The sequence below is a fragment of the Euprymna scolopes genome, chromosome 19 (assembly GCF_053919585.1).
Source record: "Euprymna scolopes isolate OS-2025 chromosome 19, ASM5391958v1, whole genome shotgun sequence".
Taxonomy (NCBI): Eukaryota; Metazoa; Mollusca; class Cephalopoda; order Sepiida; family Sepiolidae; genus Euprymna; species Euprymna scolopes.
The window spans coordinates 19,231,650-19,249,635 of NC_136500.1; the positions used below are offsets into that span (position 1 = coordinate 19,231,650).

The window sequence follows — 17,986 nt, forward strand, 5'->3', positions numbered from 1 at the left end:
TTTTGAACTACTGTTCTTATCTTGAATGTCATTTTCACGTTTCGGTTGGTGTAACCTCCGACATTCAGGTGTATCTTGTCGAACTCTGAAATTTGGATGGAATTTTGAACGGAATCCTTTATTTACTTCACGGGAATAGCATGCTCTTATTTTGTCAGCCGGTATTAAAGGTCATAAGTAATTTGCAATTGTATTTTTTGGTTACCCACACTGAGAACCTCAGGAGAATATCACTTTTACAATTGATTTTTATGATTACTTTAACCACTGCACCAAAATTACAGACAAAATTCTGTGCATCGGCTACATCAACCGAAAGATTGTTAAAATGATACTCAAGATGAGAACAGTGGTTCAAAAACTCCAAACAACCCAAATAATCAATTCTCTATTAATTGATTTATTGCAGACTATTATCCTTATCTTTCTTAGTTGTTTCATGACGTTTCGGCCAACTACTTCTCTGGCCTTCGTCAGGTGGTAACCGTGACGGTATAGGAACTCTGAATCTCCTAACTGCATCCTTAACAATTACTGCCTTTTTTTTTTTTTTTTTTTTTTTTTTTACAAAGGCATCACCACATTATCAAGGCCCAGAGGCCACTCAAGGATAAGGGTTAAAGAGTGTACAGTAGAAATTGGTCAATATAGTAATCATTAGTAATGAAAATTTGGTAAATTTAATAACTTATATGGAACGGCTCATCAAGAACTTATTTACTTTAGACTTGAACACAACCATATTGTAGTCAGCCGGAAAGCAGGAAAACGGAAGACAATTCCACAGGCGTGCAGTTCTAAGAAAGAAGCTTTGTTCATGGAATCTACGTTTAGGTTTATGCACAGATAAAGAGTGGGGGAAATTATTGATAGTGTTTACAGCTAGACGAGTGTTTCTTGTGAAAGTTTGGCGAGGGGGGACCATAGACTGAAGCTCAGTTGAACACTTTCCATGAAAATGACGATACATCAGAGACAAACTCACAACATCTCTTCTGTGAGATAGAGGTTCACAGCGTGCTCCAAGCTGACAAATGAAACCAAGGTCGACCAAGACTGCAGTATAAGGGCACGGTCAAAGCTAACCTCCAGTGGTGCTACATTAAACCGAAAGATCTAGAGGGTTATGCCATGAACAGACTAAAATAGCATGGCTCAATTCATAGAGCTGCTGCCAATTTTGAAGAGGCTTGATGCCAGAAACTCACTGCTGCCAGAGAGAGACACCGCAGAGCAGCCTCAGCAGTGATCACAACAACTGACTTCCGATGTTCTCACTGTTCAAGATTTTGTGCCTCCAGGCTGGGGCTGCAGAGCCACCTCCATATTCATAGATGAGATGCAAAATGAAAACGTCATCATCGGATTCGATGGACAACCAATCAAAGCAAAGTAGATTCACCTGTCTTCCCACCGGGACGTCCAGAAAGGCAATTAGCTTTGATCAATGTGGGAGAAACCCATCATATCAGACAATTGCTATTCATTTGGACACTGCCAGAGCTAGTTTACCCCAACATCGTGGGGAAACAAATAAATAAAACGGCAGAAAGCTTAATTGGCCTTCAGCCAACATTCATTTCTGTGCCTGCGTGATTCTTAACTTATTTGTGCAAGTCAACTTTTTCAATGACATCGCTAACTTTGAATGCTTTTCATTTCCTGTTGTGTCATAGCATAGTGCTAAGATGTCAGCTTTTCTTTCACTTTCTTTTCCGCCTTCGTATCATGGGTTTGAGCCTGCCTCCCTACTACCACTTTTTTTTTCCAGCTCAGCACACACCTCCAAACACCTGAGCAATGCTAGTCTTCTTAAAATCACAATCAAATACATCAATAATATGGAGTGCAACATTTCATATATGAGTAGTTTTATGAACATGCTCTTGTGCATTCACTGCACTAGTGTGCTCATTCCACCTATTGTGCTGCAATGTTGGACCAGGTGGAGTGAGCATACTAGTCGGGTGATCATTCCACCTGGTCCAAAGTTGCTGTCTCTGCTGCAATGAAGAATCTTCCATCCAAAATAAAACCTTAGCAAGCCATTAAACAAATAGCAATATTTATTACTACAGATAAGCGACATTTACTTCTCCAAAGTTGAATGGCAGACATGCAAAATGAGATGTTTTACCTAACCAGTCCAAAAAAGACAATTCCTTTGACATAGTCCTTCAGCTATAATCCGCAAGGGACCCAATTAGTCACAAGAAGCATACTTGCCAAATTGCCTGGCAGTTTTCTTGAAAATCATCAGCTTCTCTCCTGACTGACACAGGTCTTTTGTTGGTAGTCACTGTTTGGCTGCTTGAGGCATTCATTGAAGATAATATTTAGTTGGTCTCCATTCCTGCATTTACCCATAGTTGACCTGGAAATTTTTTTTCTCACAAAGCTAATCCCTGCAGGACTTTTCCCATTCCATGAGGTACTTATCCCTTCAAAAAAGAGAACATCCCTTGGGTGGTCTGATTCTGGTCAGAGATATTTTCAGCTCTCTGTGCTTCCCTCTTTCCTTGGCCAAGCACCTAACAACTGCACCTCTGCCATTCATATGCACGAGATAAAACATGCTGCGTAACACGTTTACACTTTTACTGTATGTGTAGATTGACACAGTATTTACACACGTAAACAAGTTTCATAAAAGCAAGAACTTTTGTCTATTCATTCTTTTATTCAATTCTTTTGAGATTTATTTTTTGAATAAACGAAAAAATAAAAATAAATATACATGTTAGTGCACTTTTAATAATGCTAACATTTTACTTTTTACATTGCAAATATCAAAAAAAAACTTGTATGTAATTATTAAACATTTCTAAAAAAAAAATCTTTTTTATTATTAATAATCTGTTCAATTAAATACTTAGTCAGAACTTGAGCTTACCCCCTCGTCAGCATCTTCCAGCATGCAACCCGAAAAAGTCAATGTAAAGATTGCCAGTGACAATAAAGTCAAAACACTAAAAACAAAACTATAACACTAAAAAATAGCGTGAGTGTAATTATATGAAAATTTTTACCCAGAAAAGTATATAAAAAGGTTTTCAAGAAAAATTTTAAAATAAGTCTTTTCTGATGAAAATATGAAAAACATATTTTTTTTTAACAAAGTATATAAAAAGTTTATTTTTCAAGAAAAATTTCAAATAAATAATCTTTTCAGTTTATGAGAAAAAATTTGCAAATAAATATTTTTTATATGACAAAAATATGGTAACTGTTAATGTAAAAACTGATTTTGGTCTTCTCCCCCCACCAAAAAAAGTGTAGTGTTTTAACATTTGTCTTTTTTTTTTGGGGGGGGGGTTCTTTTATTTACTTCAAAATGTTTTTTCTGTTGACTTTTGTTTTCACTAAATCTTGGACGGGGGGGGGGAGGCTTCCTTTCTTACTTCACACAGCATACTGAGAGAGTTGCAACCTTGGTTGAAGTGAGTGTCCCTAATGATGGAGGTCTGAACAGAGCTGAAAGGGAGAAACAGATCAAATACCAAGGTCTCATGTATGATATGAAAAGAAACTGGAATCTTAGGGAGATATCAATCATACGAGTTATTATAGGTGCCACAGGACTTATGAAGAAGAACCTGAAGTCCTACCTAACTAATATTTCTGGTGAACCGAGTGCAAAAGAGATCCAGATAATTGCACTTAAGGGAACAACGAGGATACTAAAAAGAGCTCTCGGTTGGTTTCAATAAAAAGCAAGGCAATGTTGGCAGCTGGTTTGGCTGCCCCATACCCAGCGTTACAATTTTCAAAGGAAGAAAATTAAAATAATAAATAAATAAAAAATAAATAAATAAAAAAAGTTTTGTTTTTTTGTGTTAATGACTTTCATGATTTTATTGAAACTTGTCTGCTGGCAGCTGATTAGTTAATCACCTCGACATCTTCCGATTGCATACCGTAACATGCAGGAAGATGCCAATGCAAAGTTGCATCAGGTTCTGGATAAGTACCAATTAAATTTACAAATTTATTGAAACAAACATTTATAAATTATTCAAACATCAGACATGGGTTTAATTATTAAAAAGAAAAACTGAGAAAGAAAAAATATTTCAACAATTTTTGTATTTAAATTCATTCCAAACAAAAAGTATGGGTGATTGAGAGGGTGTAGCATACGGATCTCCCATATTTAAAGTGGGTAATGTGCACACTATCATCGCGGTGGGCAGATTGGGTTAGGGTTAATCATTAGGCTAACTTCAATCACATTCATTTATTTATTGTACTCATTTTCTCTTTCAATGATCATGGATTATTGAGGAGAATGTGTTGCTGTGGTTGATCTCTTTTTAAGATGAGTCATGGATTGGCCACCATGGTCACCAGATATATACCCTTGTGACTTCTTCATTTGGGAATAGCAAAGGGAAATTTTTTCCAATACCATCCTTGTACATTTGAGGATTTGAAAGAATGGACAAAATCAATGCAATCCCATTGAATATGCAAATGAGAATTTGTTTTTGTATATATAAAAATCACCTTAGACGAGGCATGAAACCACTTAATGTAAAGAATTAAAAAAACAAAAATCAAGGTCAAAAACTAGCCAAGGGTAAAGTTAGATAATTAGACTTTGACCCAGGAAACAGCAATTCTTTCCCCTTTGTCAGAAACAGCTCATGGAGTGTGAGGACTAAAAGACAAAATAAGAAAAGCAGGAGTTATAAGGTTGCCCAAAGTAAATGCTAGGTCCACACTTTAATCTCCTTAAAACACTTACGTAAACAATTAAATGAATTGGGGGTGGGGGTAGAAATTAAACTATTGGAAACAAATTTTCACAAATGACTCCATCAACGTATTTCCAACAATGGTCGCCATTTGTCCGATATAATTCTTAAAATATATTAAAAGTAAAATTGTTTTCTTTAGTTTTTAGAAATAATTTCCTTTCTTTTTTTTTGGTTTTGTGATAGTTGTATATTTTTCTTGTGGGGGTAAAATGTGTGTATAAAATCTAAAATGATTTGAAATAGGATGGCACTTTTTTTTTTGTTTTAAATATCATTATGAATGAATATTAAAAGTTTTTTAAGAAAGCCAAAACGATATAAGTTCTTTTTGTTTTTAAAAAAATATTTACCTTTAAAGATATGAAGCAAGCTTTTGCTCAAATCAGAGGTTTTTCAATTGATCTCTCTTTAGATCTTTTGTAAAGGAAAAAAAACTTATATCGTTTTGTTTTTCTTGAAAAATGTTTCATAAAATTTGATTTTGCACGTGATCAATTTCCAAATAAATACGCAGTTAATAAACTAAGTGTTTTTTTTTTTCTTTGTCTTTGTTCGTAGGTTTGATTCATTCACTTTTGCATTTTTAAAACAAGTGAAAAATCCGAGATCTTCATGCCCCGCATTGTATCATTAATTTACTTCCAAAATTCAAAGAAGTGGTTGTATTATAAAAGTCCAAATAAATATACAAATTCTATAAACGCTTCATAAAAATTCAAACAAAAACAAACAAAAAACAAAATCGTTTTTATATAAAGGTGAAATGTAGGAGTAGGAGATTTTCATGCCCTATCCGGTATGATTTAACTTGAAAAAAAAAAAAAAAGAAAAAAAACTTTCCACACAACGCAAACATTGCTGCTCATATGTTGATATTTATGTGTATGTATGCACTTTTACGTGTATATATATATATATATATAATTTAATAATTATTAGAGTAAGTAATTATGTCAGCCTCTTTAAGAAACTCGTTTCTTATCATTGAGCACTTTCAGTTGAAATAAAGTCGGTCAATTTAGCTCGCATGTGCAGATCATCATATAATGATTAGATCACTCTGACAGACGTCAAAAACATTTAAAAATAAATGTTTAAATTTCAACAATATTTCTCACAGTTAACAGTGGCCGAATCTATTTGGTCCTTGCTAATGGAGTCAAAGATGGCTTCTGTTGCCTGGTTCAAATCTATCAACCGGTGTTAATCATGACACCCTGCACTGATGATTCCCGAAAGGATGAAACATTAGTGTCTGAAGGTATTTAATAATTATTATAGTAAATAATTCTTTATATATATATATATATATATATGAAATATGTGAGAGTTTATTATTTGGATTATTTGGACTACTAATCTCATCATCAGCTGGAATCAAAATCAAGACATTTAGCGCTCCAGCCGCCTCTTCTACTGATGTAGCTATCGAAAGGTAGATAAGAACGCTTTAATATTAAACGACTTAAAGAAATGAACTGAACTTAGCCATGCGCAGAAAGTAAAATTATGTCTGCAAGTTGAAATGAACATTTTTGCATTTCAACTTGCCGATATATGCCTGTACGCATTCTTTATCCATCCAAACAAAGATTTTACTCGTTATAAACCATCTTTGGTGTATGATTACTATTAACAGTTAATTTCAGTCTTGCATGATTGATCAGTAGTTTATGAGTAATTATAAAAAAAAAAAAAAAAATCAATATTTAAATATTTGTAGGGGGTGCTCAGTTTCTAGTTAAGTTCTTATTTACTTGCCTCCTCACGAGGGCAGAGTTAGACACAAGGTCGGTTTTTAATGTGGGGAAAATTCAGCTCCCCAAAAAGGGGCAATCTGTATAGGAACAAACATAGAAATTGTCTCAGTCATGAAGGAATTCTCCTTCACTGACAGAGGACAGAAAAGGCGAAGTGTAGCATCAGAACAGATACTACACTGTGATCTTGGCCCGAAGTCCAAGACAAGAAATAAAAAACGTTTTAAACTGGAAAGTTTTTAGGAAATAATTTGTCACTCAGACAAGAAATATAATTGAAAATAAAAACCAAATTCATCCAAAATTTGTGACCGATTTGTCAACTTTAGCAAAAAATGTTTGTTTTTTTATATATTTAAATAGAAGGGTGGGGGACAAAAAATACTTAATAGTTTTCCAAACGTCACGTTTTCTGTTAGTGACATCATTTGTTTTAAATGAAATTTATTCTTGTCTGTTTGTCGTAATTCTTGTAAAGTTTTATATCACGCATTTATGTAAGTTTACATATTTAAAAGTAATTTATGTCCAACATCTAAGGCATGACATTTTAAACAGCCAATAATTATGAAACATTAACTGTAAATATGGGTGCTAAACGTCCTCTTAAAAAAACTTCCTTAATCCTACCTCTAACCCTAGGTACGAGTGGCAAGCCTCCTCCTCCCGCCTTCTTTAGCCCTAACAATAATGCTAAGTCCAAGTGCCAAGCTTCTCACCAAACAAAATTCCTTGGTAAGCTACATATAAGTGTCTAAAAAAAAAACCAAAAAGAAAACCAGATCCTTCCTTAAAGAAAAGTGCACAATTTATCTCCCATAAACCCCCACTCTAAATTCTTTGTTTTTGTTTTGTTTCTATAAAGTCTTTAGGATGTTCACACATAATTTCTCTTAACTATCATTAATCCAAAGTCAGAGTGGCAACTTCCCCACCCTCTCATAATTGCACAAAGACCCTCTTAAAACCAACAAAAAAAGGTGCACAGGATTTATATCCTATACAAAAAAAAATGGTTAACTGCCCTAAAACGCTAGAATGGCTAAAAATAAGAAATCATTTTACATTAAATTCTAAAATGATACTTGTTTATCTTTTATCAAAGTTTTTCAAGGTAATTCCCTACAAAGGTAAGATCACATATTTTGGAGAAGTGGTCAGATGAGGGAGAGGGGTTAACAAAAGTTATTAATCTACAATAATACCAAAGAAATATTGCAATATATTCATTTTTAAACAGTCTTAGATTTCGATTTCAGTTATTTGTACATAAAATGCATTACAATTCAGCTTTAAGTTTTCTAACTTCTTTTTTAATGGATACATGGCATTTTTCAAGAATTATGTGCATTTACTGCTAATTATTTGGAAACCATTAATTTCTGGAGATTTTCAGTAGCATATTCTGCATCCTTGTACAAAAATACACTTATAAGGTAAATTTCATTGCTTAATATAACATTTTTACTAAAAAAAATAGTGTAAAAAATGTGACAAAACGCATTTTAAAGAGGGGAAAATATCCAAACATGTGAAGTAATTTTAATCAGATTTTAAAAATTTAGAAAGATTCTTTCTTAGCTCATCAAGCTCTTTCTATATATACCAATATTAAAATATTTTAAGCCATTTCAATTTTTTCATGTGTACTGCTCCTTTTCTGAGATTCGAACTCTGGTCTTGGCATTGTAAAAACTACTGCCTTAAAAATATGTACTCTGCCTATTCCTTTTTGTTCCTATTTTCAAAGACTTGTGTGTGTGTATACAAATAGGAACAATAATTGGGTGGGGAGGAAATACATTTTTAGCTAATGGCATGTTATGGGATTAAAAACAGGAATTTTCAAAGAATTTGTTTTCTCTTTCAATGGCGCCTTTGAGCAGCAACAACAATATTTGATTTTTAGTTGATGACGTTCTCAAATTTAAAAAATTTGATTCAACACAACAATCACTAAATCAGAGGACAAAGGAAATGTAAAAAAAAAACAACAATTTTTCTCAATTCACATTATGATTGCTGCTGCTTTATTTTATCTCAGCTTTATCAAATAAACGAGGGGGGGGCATAAAAATAGATGTTCGAACAAACTTTTATTGGGGGGAGAGGATTTTTGATCTAAAATCAATCTTCGCTTATCACCTCCAATTTCTTTTCGACCTATACACATACATTCATATACCAGTTGAACTCAAAATTAAAGCGTGCTATTAATCTCCAAGGCGTTTACATCATTATTTATATTTATAATGTTTTCGGCACAAAATTAAACACTAACAATTCGCTTTTGTCGTTTGATTTTTCTCAATGCAGATAAATACTATGATTATTAAGCCACTAAATTTAATTCTCGACCAAGCTGACCCCTGCCAAAATGATCTCTTTGTGGGGAAATTATTCAAGTTATATTTTTCCAATAAAGTACTGTATAATAAGTACAATAAATATCTACTATATAAAGTTAGGCATGTTGATATACTTATATGTACAGGATTAACTCCTAAACTAATTTAACCAATTATTATGAAGTTGGAACACAGCTGGTAAATACAAGGGAGGCAAATGTGGGTTTAATTTAGTTTTACGCAAAGGAGGTAAAAAAAAAAAGGAGTTAAAATTCAAACTTTTTGTGAAATTTAAAATAGGGTGCTAATGCACTTATTGATCCTTGCTATTTTTTAAATAGTACTTTCAAGTTTAATTAAAGTTTTATCACGTCTTTTTTAATTATATTGTGAAGTCAAAGTGAAGCTGTAAATGTAAGACATTTTCTGGAATCAAAATCATGTAATAGATTTGGACCAAAATTAGAATAAGGATTCTGGACATAAGGTTTGCTATCATTACATCTTCATTTTCATCTTCGTTTGGAGACATAAAAGTGGTATAAAACTGTTGTGTTCAAGGAATTCAATATTAACCCATCCTAGAACGAGTATTTTTTCTAGTATTGTATGAAATAATGGGTCTAGTGCTCTTATTGATTCGTACTAGTTTTCAAATAGTATTTTCTAATTTAATCAAAGTTTATGATATGTTTTATTTAAATTGTACAGAATAGGTACGAAACACCCTCTCCTCCCCATGTTAAGAATGCCTTTCTAAATAATGTTATTATTTCAGCACAGATCAATTAGTGCACTAATACTGAAATAATTATATACTAAATCTAATTTCAGTCATCTAAAATTATTGATAATAAAATAAGTTTGGGAGCTATTTCAAAACAACTTGCTATGCGGAATCATGTTACGCGGAAAAACTACAAAAAATTTGATTAAAAACAGTCATTTATAGCAAATCAAATTCTACTCCATGTTCAGCTTTGGCAGACATGGATGACTTAAAAGTTGAACTCGCCAAGAATGGAGATCAAAATCATATAACTTTTCAATTTCCCTGCTTGCTTTATACATACAAGTTAACTATTTTTTTTTTTTTTTTTTACATGGTAGTCACCACTTATCAAGGCCTGGAAGCCACTTGGGGATAAGGGTTATTGTGTGTACAATAATCAATGGGATAATATAGTAATCGTTAGTAATGGAGATTTGATAAAGTGTCTTACTTGAGGGGTCGGTTTATCAGGAGTTTGTTTATGTTGGACTTGAAGATATCCAAGTTGTAGTCAGGTGGGAAAAAGGCAAACGGAACAGAGTTCCATAGGCAAGCACTTCTAAGAAAGAAGCTTTGTTCATGGAATCTACATTTTGATTTAGGCACAGATAAAGAGTGGGGAAAATTACTGACAGTGGTTTCAGTTAGACGGGTGTTTTTCGTGAAATATTGGCGAAGGAGGGACCAGAGATTGGAGCTCAGAAGAGCACTTGCCATGGAAATAACGATAAAACAAAAACAGGCTTGCAAAGTCTCTTCTGTGGGAGAGAGGCTGCAGGGAAAAGAAAAGGGCATCCCCACTAAGCCACAAAGTCTATTTTGTACTCTGTCAAGGCAGGATAGGCTGTTTTTAGCAGCTCCTGCTCAGATATGGCAGCAGTACTCCATCCTTGGATGTACTTGGCTTTTATATAGATAGAGAATTGCATCAGTAGTGAGACATTTTCTGGAGTGGTAGAAGGATCCCACCATTTTTCCAGCGACCTTGGCAACAGATTTGATGTACGTGTTCCATTTCAGATTAGGAGTAAAGATCAATCCAAGAAGCTTGTCAAAACATGGAGCCTTAGCCCAAGACGAGAGCCATTCATTTCAATTGATGCCAGATGGGGATCAGAGCGTTGATGATGTAAAGACAGGAGCTTGGTTTTAGATACATTAAAAGTAACCAGACACGTCTTCCCCCACTGTACCATGCGCTCAAGATCAGAGGAGAGAGAATCAGAGAGAACTTTGTCATTTACGACCTTTGATGTGTTGCCATAGATAGTCATGTCATCAGCATTGATGTCAACAAATGATTTAAGTATGTATTTTGGGAGATCATTGATTAGATCAGGAAGAGAGTTGGGCTCAGGATGGACCCCTGAGGGATTCCAGCATTAATACTGTGGGCTTCTGATTTCTGCCCATCAACCACTACTCTTATGAGCCTATCAGAGAAAAACGATTTAATAATTGAGAAAACATTTCCAGTTATACCGTAGCTGGAAATCTTGTGGAGTAGGCCTTTATGCCATACCTTATCGAAGGCCTTTGATATGTCAAGAGCAATTGTCCTAAAAAGGAAGCCTTTGTTGAGAGATTCACTAATCCTATGAGATATAACCGTTAGCACATCTGCTGTAGATCTAGCAGAATGGAAACCATATTGCATGTCACTAAAGAAGGTTATTTCTGCTGAGGTGGTTGACTACTTCTTTATTTAATATGGATTGCAGCAACTTACTCATGACACACAAGAGACTTATTGGTCTGTATTTTATCAAGGAGAGGGGAGAGTAATTCTGATACATTCCTCTGCACGCTTTATGTTAAGAAAAGAATTGCTGTTTTTGGATCAGAATTTATCCATATAACACTTATCGTTAGATAGTTTTTGAAGACATATTTGATTCTCGCCTAGAAGTCTCTAGATATTAAAAAATAAAAACAAAGAAAAATCTGTATGATGTACATAACTGTGACAAAACGAAAATATCATATACCAAGGCAGCAAAACATGTGTCTGTGGATAACTATTTCATCTATGAATAAACAAACAACAAATATGTGTCTTCATACATGTCCCTATATATGGGGGCGATAATATATAGATAAAAGGGAGAAAACTCATACGAATAAAATTTATCGATAAAAAAATAAAAATGCTCCTATTTATTTGCCTCCCCACGAGGGCAGAGTTAGACACAAGGTTGGTTTTTAATGTGGGGAAAATCCAGCTTCCCAAAAAGGGGCACTCTGGATAGGAACAAACATTAAGATTGTCTCAGTCATGAATGATTTATCCTCCACTGACTGAGGACAGAAAACGTGAAGTGTAACATCAGAACAGATATTACACTGTGATCTTGGCCTAAAGGCCAAGGAAATGCCTTGTTACTAATAATAAATAAAAATGTTTATATATATATATATATATATATATATATATATAAAATAAGAATTCCAAGATGGCAAAACTAAAGTAAATTATAAATATTAAAGAATTAATATTTATAAAATAATCTCAACCAGATGTAAAAGCTCGATAAAACCAAATAGGAGATAGAGCTTATAATAAGAACAATAGTTAATAAAACATGTGAAAAAACACTTTGAAAAAAAGAGTTAAAAACATATTTAATTTTAAAAAGGAAACACTAAATAAGTGGATAGTCCTTAATCCGTGGAGTTTTGAAGAGTTAAATTTCCATTCGCACAAGTAAAATCCAAGGGAATCGCGTGATTGGAAGATGGTCAAGAATAATCCAAAAGGCAGAAATCCGTGGAATAATTTACAAATAGGTACAAGGAAAAGGGAATATTATTAAAAGAAAGATAAAATGTGCGTAAAAATAGGAATGGAAGAAATTTACAACTCGACTGTCAAGGCAAGGCTGAATTAAGGAAAAAAAACTAACTTTTTTGGATTCTGCATTTTTGGATTTTACCGTCATTGGATATTTTACCCTTCACCAGACTATCCATTCACATAAAATCATTTTTTTATTCACTCTATTCCCTCTGCTTCACTTTTTGTTATCAAGTAAGATCTATGACTTACTTGTAGTTTCATCAAATACTTTTGCAAGCAAAATCCGATCCCACATTTTCCTAAATCCTACCCTCTGATGAGAAGGAAAGTATTTCTTCGAAACTCCGCGGATTAAGGACTATCCACTTATTTAGTGTTTCCTTTTTAAAATTAAATATGTTTTTAACTCTTTTTCAAAGTGTTTTTGACATGTTTTATTAACTACTTGTTCTTATATATATATATATATATATATATATATATATGGGGAAATGTTTATTCAATTATATTTCACCTTTTATTTATACCAATCCTTTAATTTATGAAGTTTGATGTAAGTACAAAGCATATACAAATAAATGACATATATACATGCTTTTTCTATATTATATATATATATATATATATTATTATATATATTTTTTTTTCTATATAATATATAGAGTGTATTCAGGCAGCATTCTTTCATTTAAACAAATGTTGTTAAAGACAACAGAGAGCTTCCGTTTAATTAGATTTTTTTTACTTTTTCAATTTTTCTGATGATCGTTTTAGTGTGCAGATTGCAGGTTCCATGTGTAGTTTTATGTTGGCTTCAGTGGCACTTTTTGTCTTTCCAAGAAGACATTGTTAGGGGGATGTGTGAATATTGCTTGTGAAGAGAGCTGGTAGAATTTTTTTTTTTTATAGTAGCAGAGGTGAATGCGTGCAAATGCTGTGAGGACCCTGGCAGAATTGGGGTGCCCAGCTCTGTGGTCAGTATTAGGTTACTTAGGGGGTGCAGTGGGGTTACAACAAGTATTTGAGCGTGTTTGGGCTGGAATTAAATGTGATTTGGTAAAGGCCAGAATTTTGCTTTCTAATGTATATAGTTTCAAGTATTTTACTTTAATGATGGTTTCATGCTGTATTATTTGCATGTTGCCGACTAGAATTTCTCTAACTTCAGAGTGTGTGTGTGTGTGTGGGGGGGGGGGGCTTATGTTTTTTGTAAATGTTGAAATATTGCGCTAAATTTTGTATTGTGCATGGTGAGGTGACTATAAGCATTCGCGCACATTCACCATTGCTGCTATAAAAACTATATCAGCCTTCTCCGCAAACAGTATTCACCCATCCTCCTGACAATGTCTTCTTGGAAAGACGAATAGTACCATCGCAGCCAACTTCGAAGTACACATGGAATCTATATAAATTCTTTCGATCTACACACTAAAAAGATCATCAGAAAAAAAAACTGTTGTCTTTAACAATGTTTGTTTAAATATTTACATATTTAAATATAAATAAATTTTTTTTTTTTCAATAAATATTAATATATATATGTACATTACATATATATATATGCACTATATATATAATATGTACATTACATATATATATATATATATATGCACTATATATATATATATATATATATATATATGTATATATATATACTATATTAAGTAAAATTTCTCGATCACCAGAAAATTGAACAGTCGAGCTTAGAAATTATTTACGTCTTTTTTTCTGTAAAGTGCCGTTTTTATATAGTATCAAATAAACATAAATAATATAAAAAAAAATAAACATATAAAATAATATAAAAAAGTAAAACAATAAAAAAGTGGGAAATGTGAAAGACATTAACTTGATGGAGCAGTTCTTCACATCAATATTAACGTTTGTGAAAAGAACTCCTATTGACATGCTTGCTTTTTTGCAAAACGGTGCCAGCGGTCAAAGAGTTTGGAACTGAATTCCATTCTGAACAAATTGAAGAAGAAAACGAGGAAAGAATTGATGCAATGGTTTACAGCGGCACTGAAGGACGGTCCATCAGTGGCCATTTATTGACACGAATCTTCCTCACCATGCCATCAAATATTTTATCCATCCAATTTTCGAGTCCTTCCAACAAAACATCCGTATCATTGGATTCATCATCATCATCATCATCATCAGAATTGGACCCAGAATCAAAAAGTCCCTCCCCGTGTCCACAGTTAACCTGCTGTGTCCATTTCTGCGGACACTTGGAATGAAATATATAGTAGTACTGCCGGTAACCATTGATGGCAAGGATGGTACCGATGCAGTTGGGAATGTTGAATTTGGAAGGTTGCACCCGGAGGCCCTCACTGTTATCAAGGACCTGCCGATACCAACCAAGATATTTATCAAGAAGGAGGTAGCTGAATGTTAGTGTAGGGGAGGATGCGTAAGGCTTCACGGCCGTTGTAAATGCATCTAAGAGCTTATCTTGTGAATTTTTATCAACCAACAGCGTAACAGTAAGACCTCCCTCCACACATTTGACAAGAAAATCGTACGACTTGTTGGTTAGTTCATAGATGCATAAAGAGTTGTCCTTGTTCATAGATGACGGCCGTGCACACCTTTGTCTGGGTGGAACAGAGCCAGAACGTTCACTCTGGGTTGGCTCCTCCATGTCTTGATTAAATAGCTGGCGTAATGAAAGAAGGCTAAATCGCAACATTGTTGCCATGGCCAATAAAACAAATGACCAAGTAAAAAAGTCGAAGCTGCTTGCGATCACAAACAAATAGTCACACCATTCATAAAACTTCCCTGACAAATATGCAAGAAGGCCCATGATTCCTCCCAGGCCATGTTCATTGTAGAGGTCAGGCAACACGGCAGTGTGCAGAAGACGATCTGTGTTTGTAAACAGGTGCTGCAGGCGTTTCTCAAGATTCTGTCGGGTTAGGGCATTCAGCTCACTGTCCATACTCCATCCCGGTTCGACCCATTCATAGTTGAGACGTTTCTTGTCGACTCGCCAGAGAATCGTCAGTTTCAATTGGCTCCCCTCAGGTTCAGAAGATGAATTGCCATTCAGCAGGGCATCAACAAATTGAGACTGGGTTTCTTTGTAGACGTAAGTGAATCTCACCCGATCCTGAAAAGTTGGTGCTTGCTGGACATACGAACGAAACGATGACCGATAACAATCGTGGTCCGTTGTCTGTTTCGTAACGAGGATCACGCAAAAGCGGCGATGCTTTATGTGACTTTCCGCAGGGCACAAGTCGTCAAAGAAGGTCTGTGACGAGAGACGGGGCAGCATCAGGTATTGGTTGGCTTCCATCACTTCTTCAATGCTACCTTTCGACAACGACTGCATTGTCACAATGGCCAGACTTGTATTGCTTTCCTCAGCCACAATTATCAATGTGTCCTTAGAACGATTGATATTATATCTTTGCAGAATCATGTTTATTCCAGATGAGCTTTTGGTATTGACAAAACCAGTGGCTATCTTTTCTCTGTGTCCAAAAGCAGGCAGCAGGAAACGAACCGGTGGCCTGTCACGAGCACTGAAGAAAAGCGCACGGACGCGATTGTCTGACCATCCAGTAAGAAAGGTGTCCAGATTATCATCGTTTAGGAACCGAACAACATCTTTAGGGAAAATATTGCGTATAAAATCACGGAGGGATTGTAATGATGCAGGACCCTTGTAGTGGGAAACCTTGCCATTAACTACAGCCATCATCATTGGAATTTCGTGGATACGCAACTTGCTTCCCAGTGCTCGGCTGGATGAGACATGTACAGTGCCGACACCAATACCAACTTCTTCAAGTTCTTTAAATAATTTCTCAATTAAGGGTTCATAATGCATGCACGCAAAGCAAAGATCAGCATAGGCATACAAGAAAAACGGTTTCCGATAACTTTCCGGTAAAACTCTAGTTTCATAAAACTGAAGACCGATGGTATATTTGTCGACAATCGATTCGCCTCCAAAGTTAAAGTTAAAGCTGCCAAAAGGACCGTTTCGAAAGAAAGATGGGAATTCTCCAAAACCTCGGCCGTGTTGTTGTTGCTGCTGTTGCTGTTGGGTGGCTGCATATCCGTGTCTGTCGTACAGGGATCGCTTCTCGCCATCGGACAGGATTTTATAAGCTTCGTAGATTTTGGAGAATTTGTCAGTTGCTTCGGGTGCCTTGTTTTTGTCGGGGTGCCAGATCCTCACCAGGTTTTTATAGGCCCGTTTGATGTCTTTCATGCTGGCTGAGCGACTCACCCCCAAGACGTTATAGAGATCTTCTTCGGCGGAACAAGGTGTTCTGTTAACAATTATAAATAAAACGAACATCAAAGATCTAACAAGAATCGTCCATCGCTTAATTCTGCCCATTGAGTCCGACTAGATCAAAGTAACAATTCAATTATTATTATGGCTCATTTGTGACCTGAAACTTTTTTTTTTTTTATCGTGCCTCAATTATCTCGTGACTGAGTTCAATCATATAAATAAATATTTTGTGTGGTATATTTTGTGTTAGTATGTTGACTTCAAAATACAATATAAATGAGTTAGATAATTTTTTAAAATGTCTTTTTTTCCATTTCCGTCAAATTCAACTTCGAACAAAAAAATAAAAATCCAGTAAATTCCAGGTTGAAATTAAACATTCAAAAATCGAACGAATTATAAAAGTCCGATTAATAATAATAAAAATAAACGTTCAAACGTAATTTCACGATGAAAGGAAAAATTATTTAGCCTTTTAATTTACCGGTGTTAACTTAAAAAACAACAACAACCAAAAAAAAAAAAAAAACACTTCCGCCGGTGATCGAATTGAATAACTTCCTGTAAAAATATTTGCTCAAGGGAAATAACTCCCGAATCTTCAGGGTTAGAATCACATTTTTTTTTTATGAGGATGAGGTTTTTGTATAAAGAGTTGGAAAGATCTTTTTAACCCGTTTTGTCTGTCTTTCTTTTTGCGTGTTTTTTGTTATTCGACTCTCGATTTTCTTTCAATTAAAGCATATATATATATATATATATATATATATATATATATATATATATATATATATATATATATATATATACTCGGGGGTTTTCTTTTCAAAAGTAATGGACTAATGAAGTCAACGAAGTTGTTAGATAGTGCTCAATAAAAAGAGCTGATAATACTTGTTTATTGTTATATAAACATGGTTACATCCTGCTGCTACAAATAGCCACTTGTTTCAATCAAACAACAGATATCATCAGGCAGCGACTTGACTATTCAAAAGTTCAATGAATAATGGATTTTTATTTTAGGTAGGAACTCTTTAAAAGTTGGGGTAAAAACTTAAAACACAGAACTTTAATTATAAGATGTAAAGAGGGAGGGGACAATTTAAATAAAGTTAAAAGATTATAATGGAGAGAGAGTGATTAAGAAGAGAAAAAAAGAGAAATAGAGAAAGAAAATAGAGAGAAAAAAATATATAGAGAAAAAAATATAGAAAAAAAAAATACATATACTATGGAGAAGAAAAAGAAAAAAGAAAAAAGATATAAATGGTTATTATAA

General features: G+C 34.2%; 1 protein-coding gene across 1 annotated transcript; it reads right to left on the reverse strand.

Annotated features, from left to right (window-relative positions):
• Positions 1 to 14,442: 14,442 nt before the first annotated feature.
• On the reverse strand, positions 14,443 to 17,235 carry LOC145303461 (dnaJ homolog subfamily C member 16-like). Its single transcript, XM_080144799.1, has one exon. The coding sequence runs from the start codon at positions 16,804 to 16,806 to the stop codon at positions 14,452 to 14,454; it is 2,355 nt and encodes a 784-aa protein (XP_080000925.1). The 5' UTR covers positions 16,807 to 17,235; the 3' UTR covers positions 14,443 to 14,451.
• Positions 17,236 to 17,986: the final 751 nt, after the last annotated feature.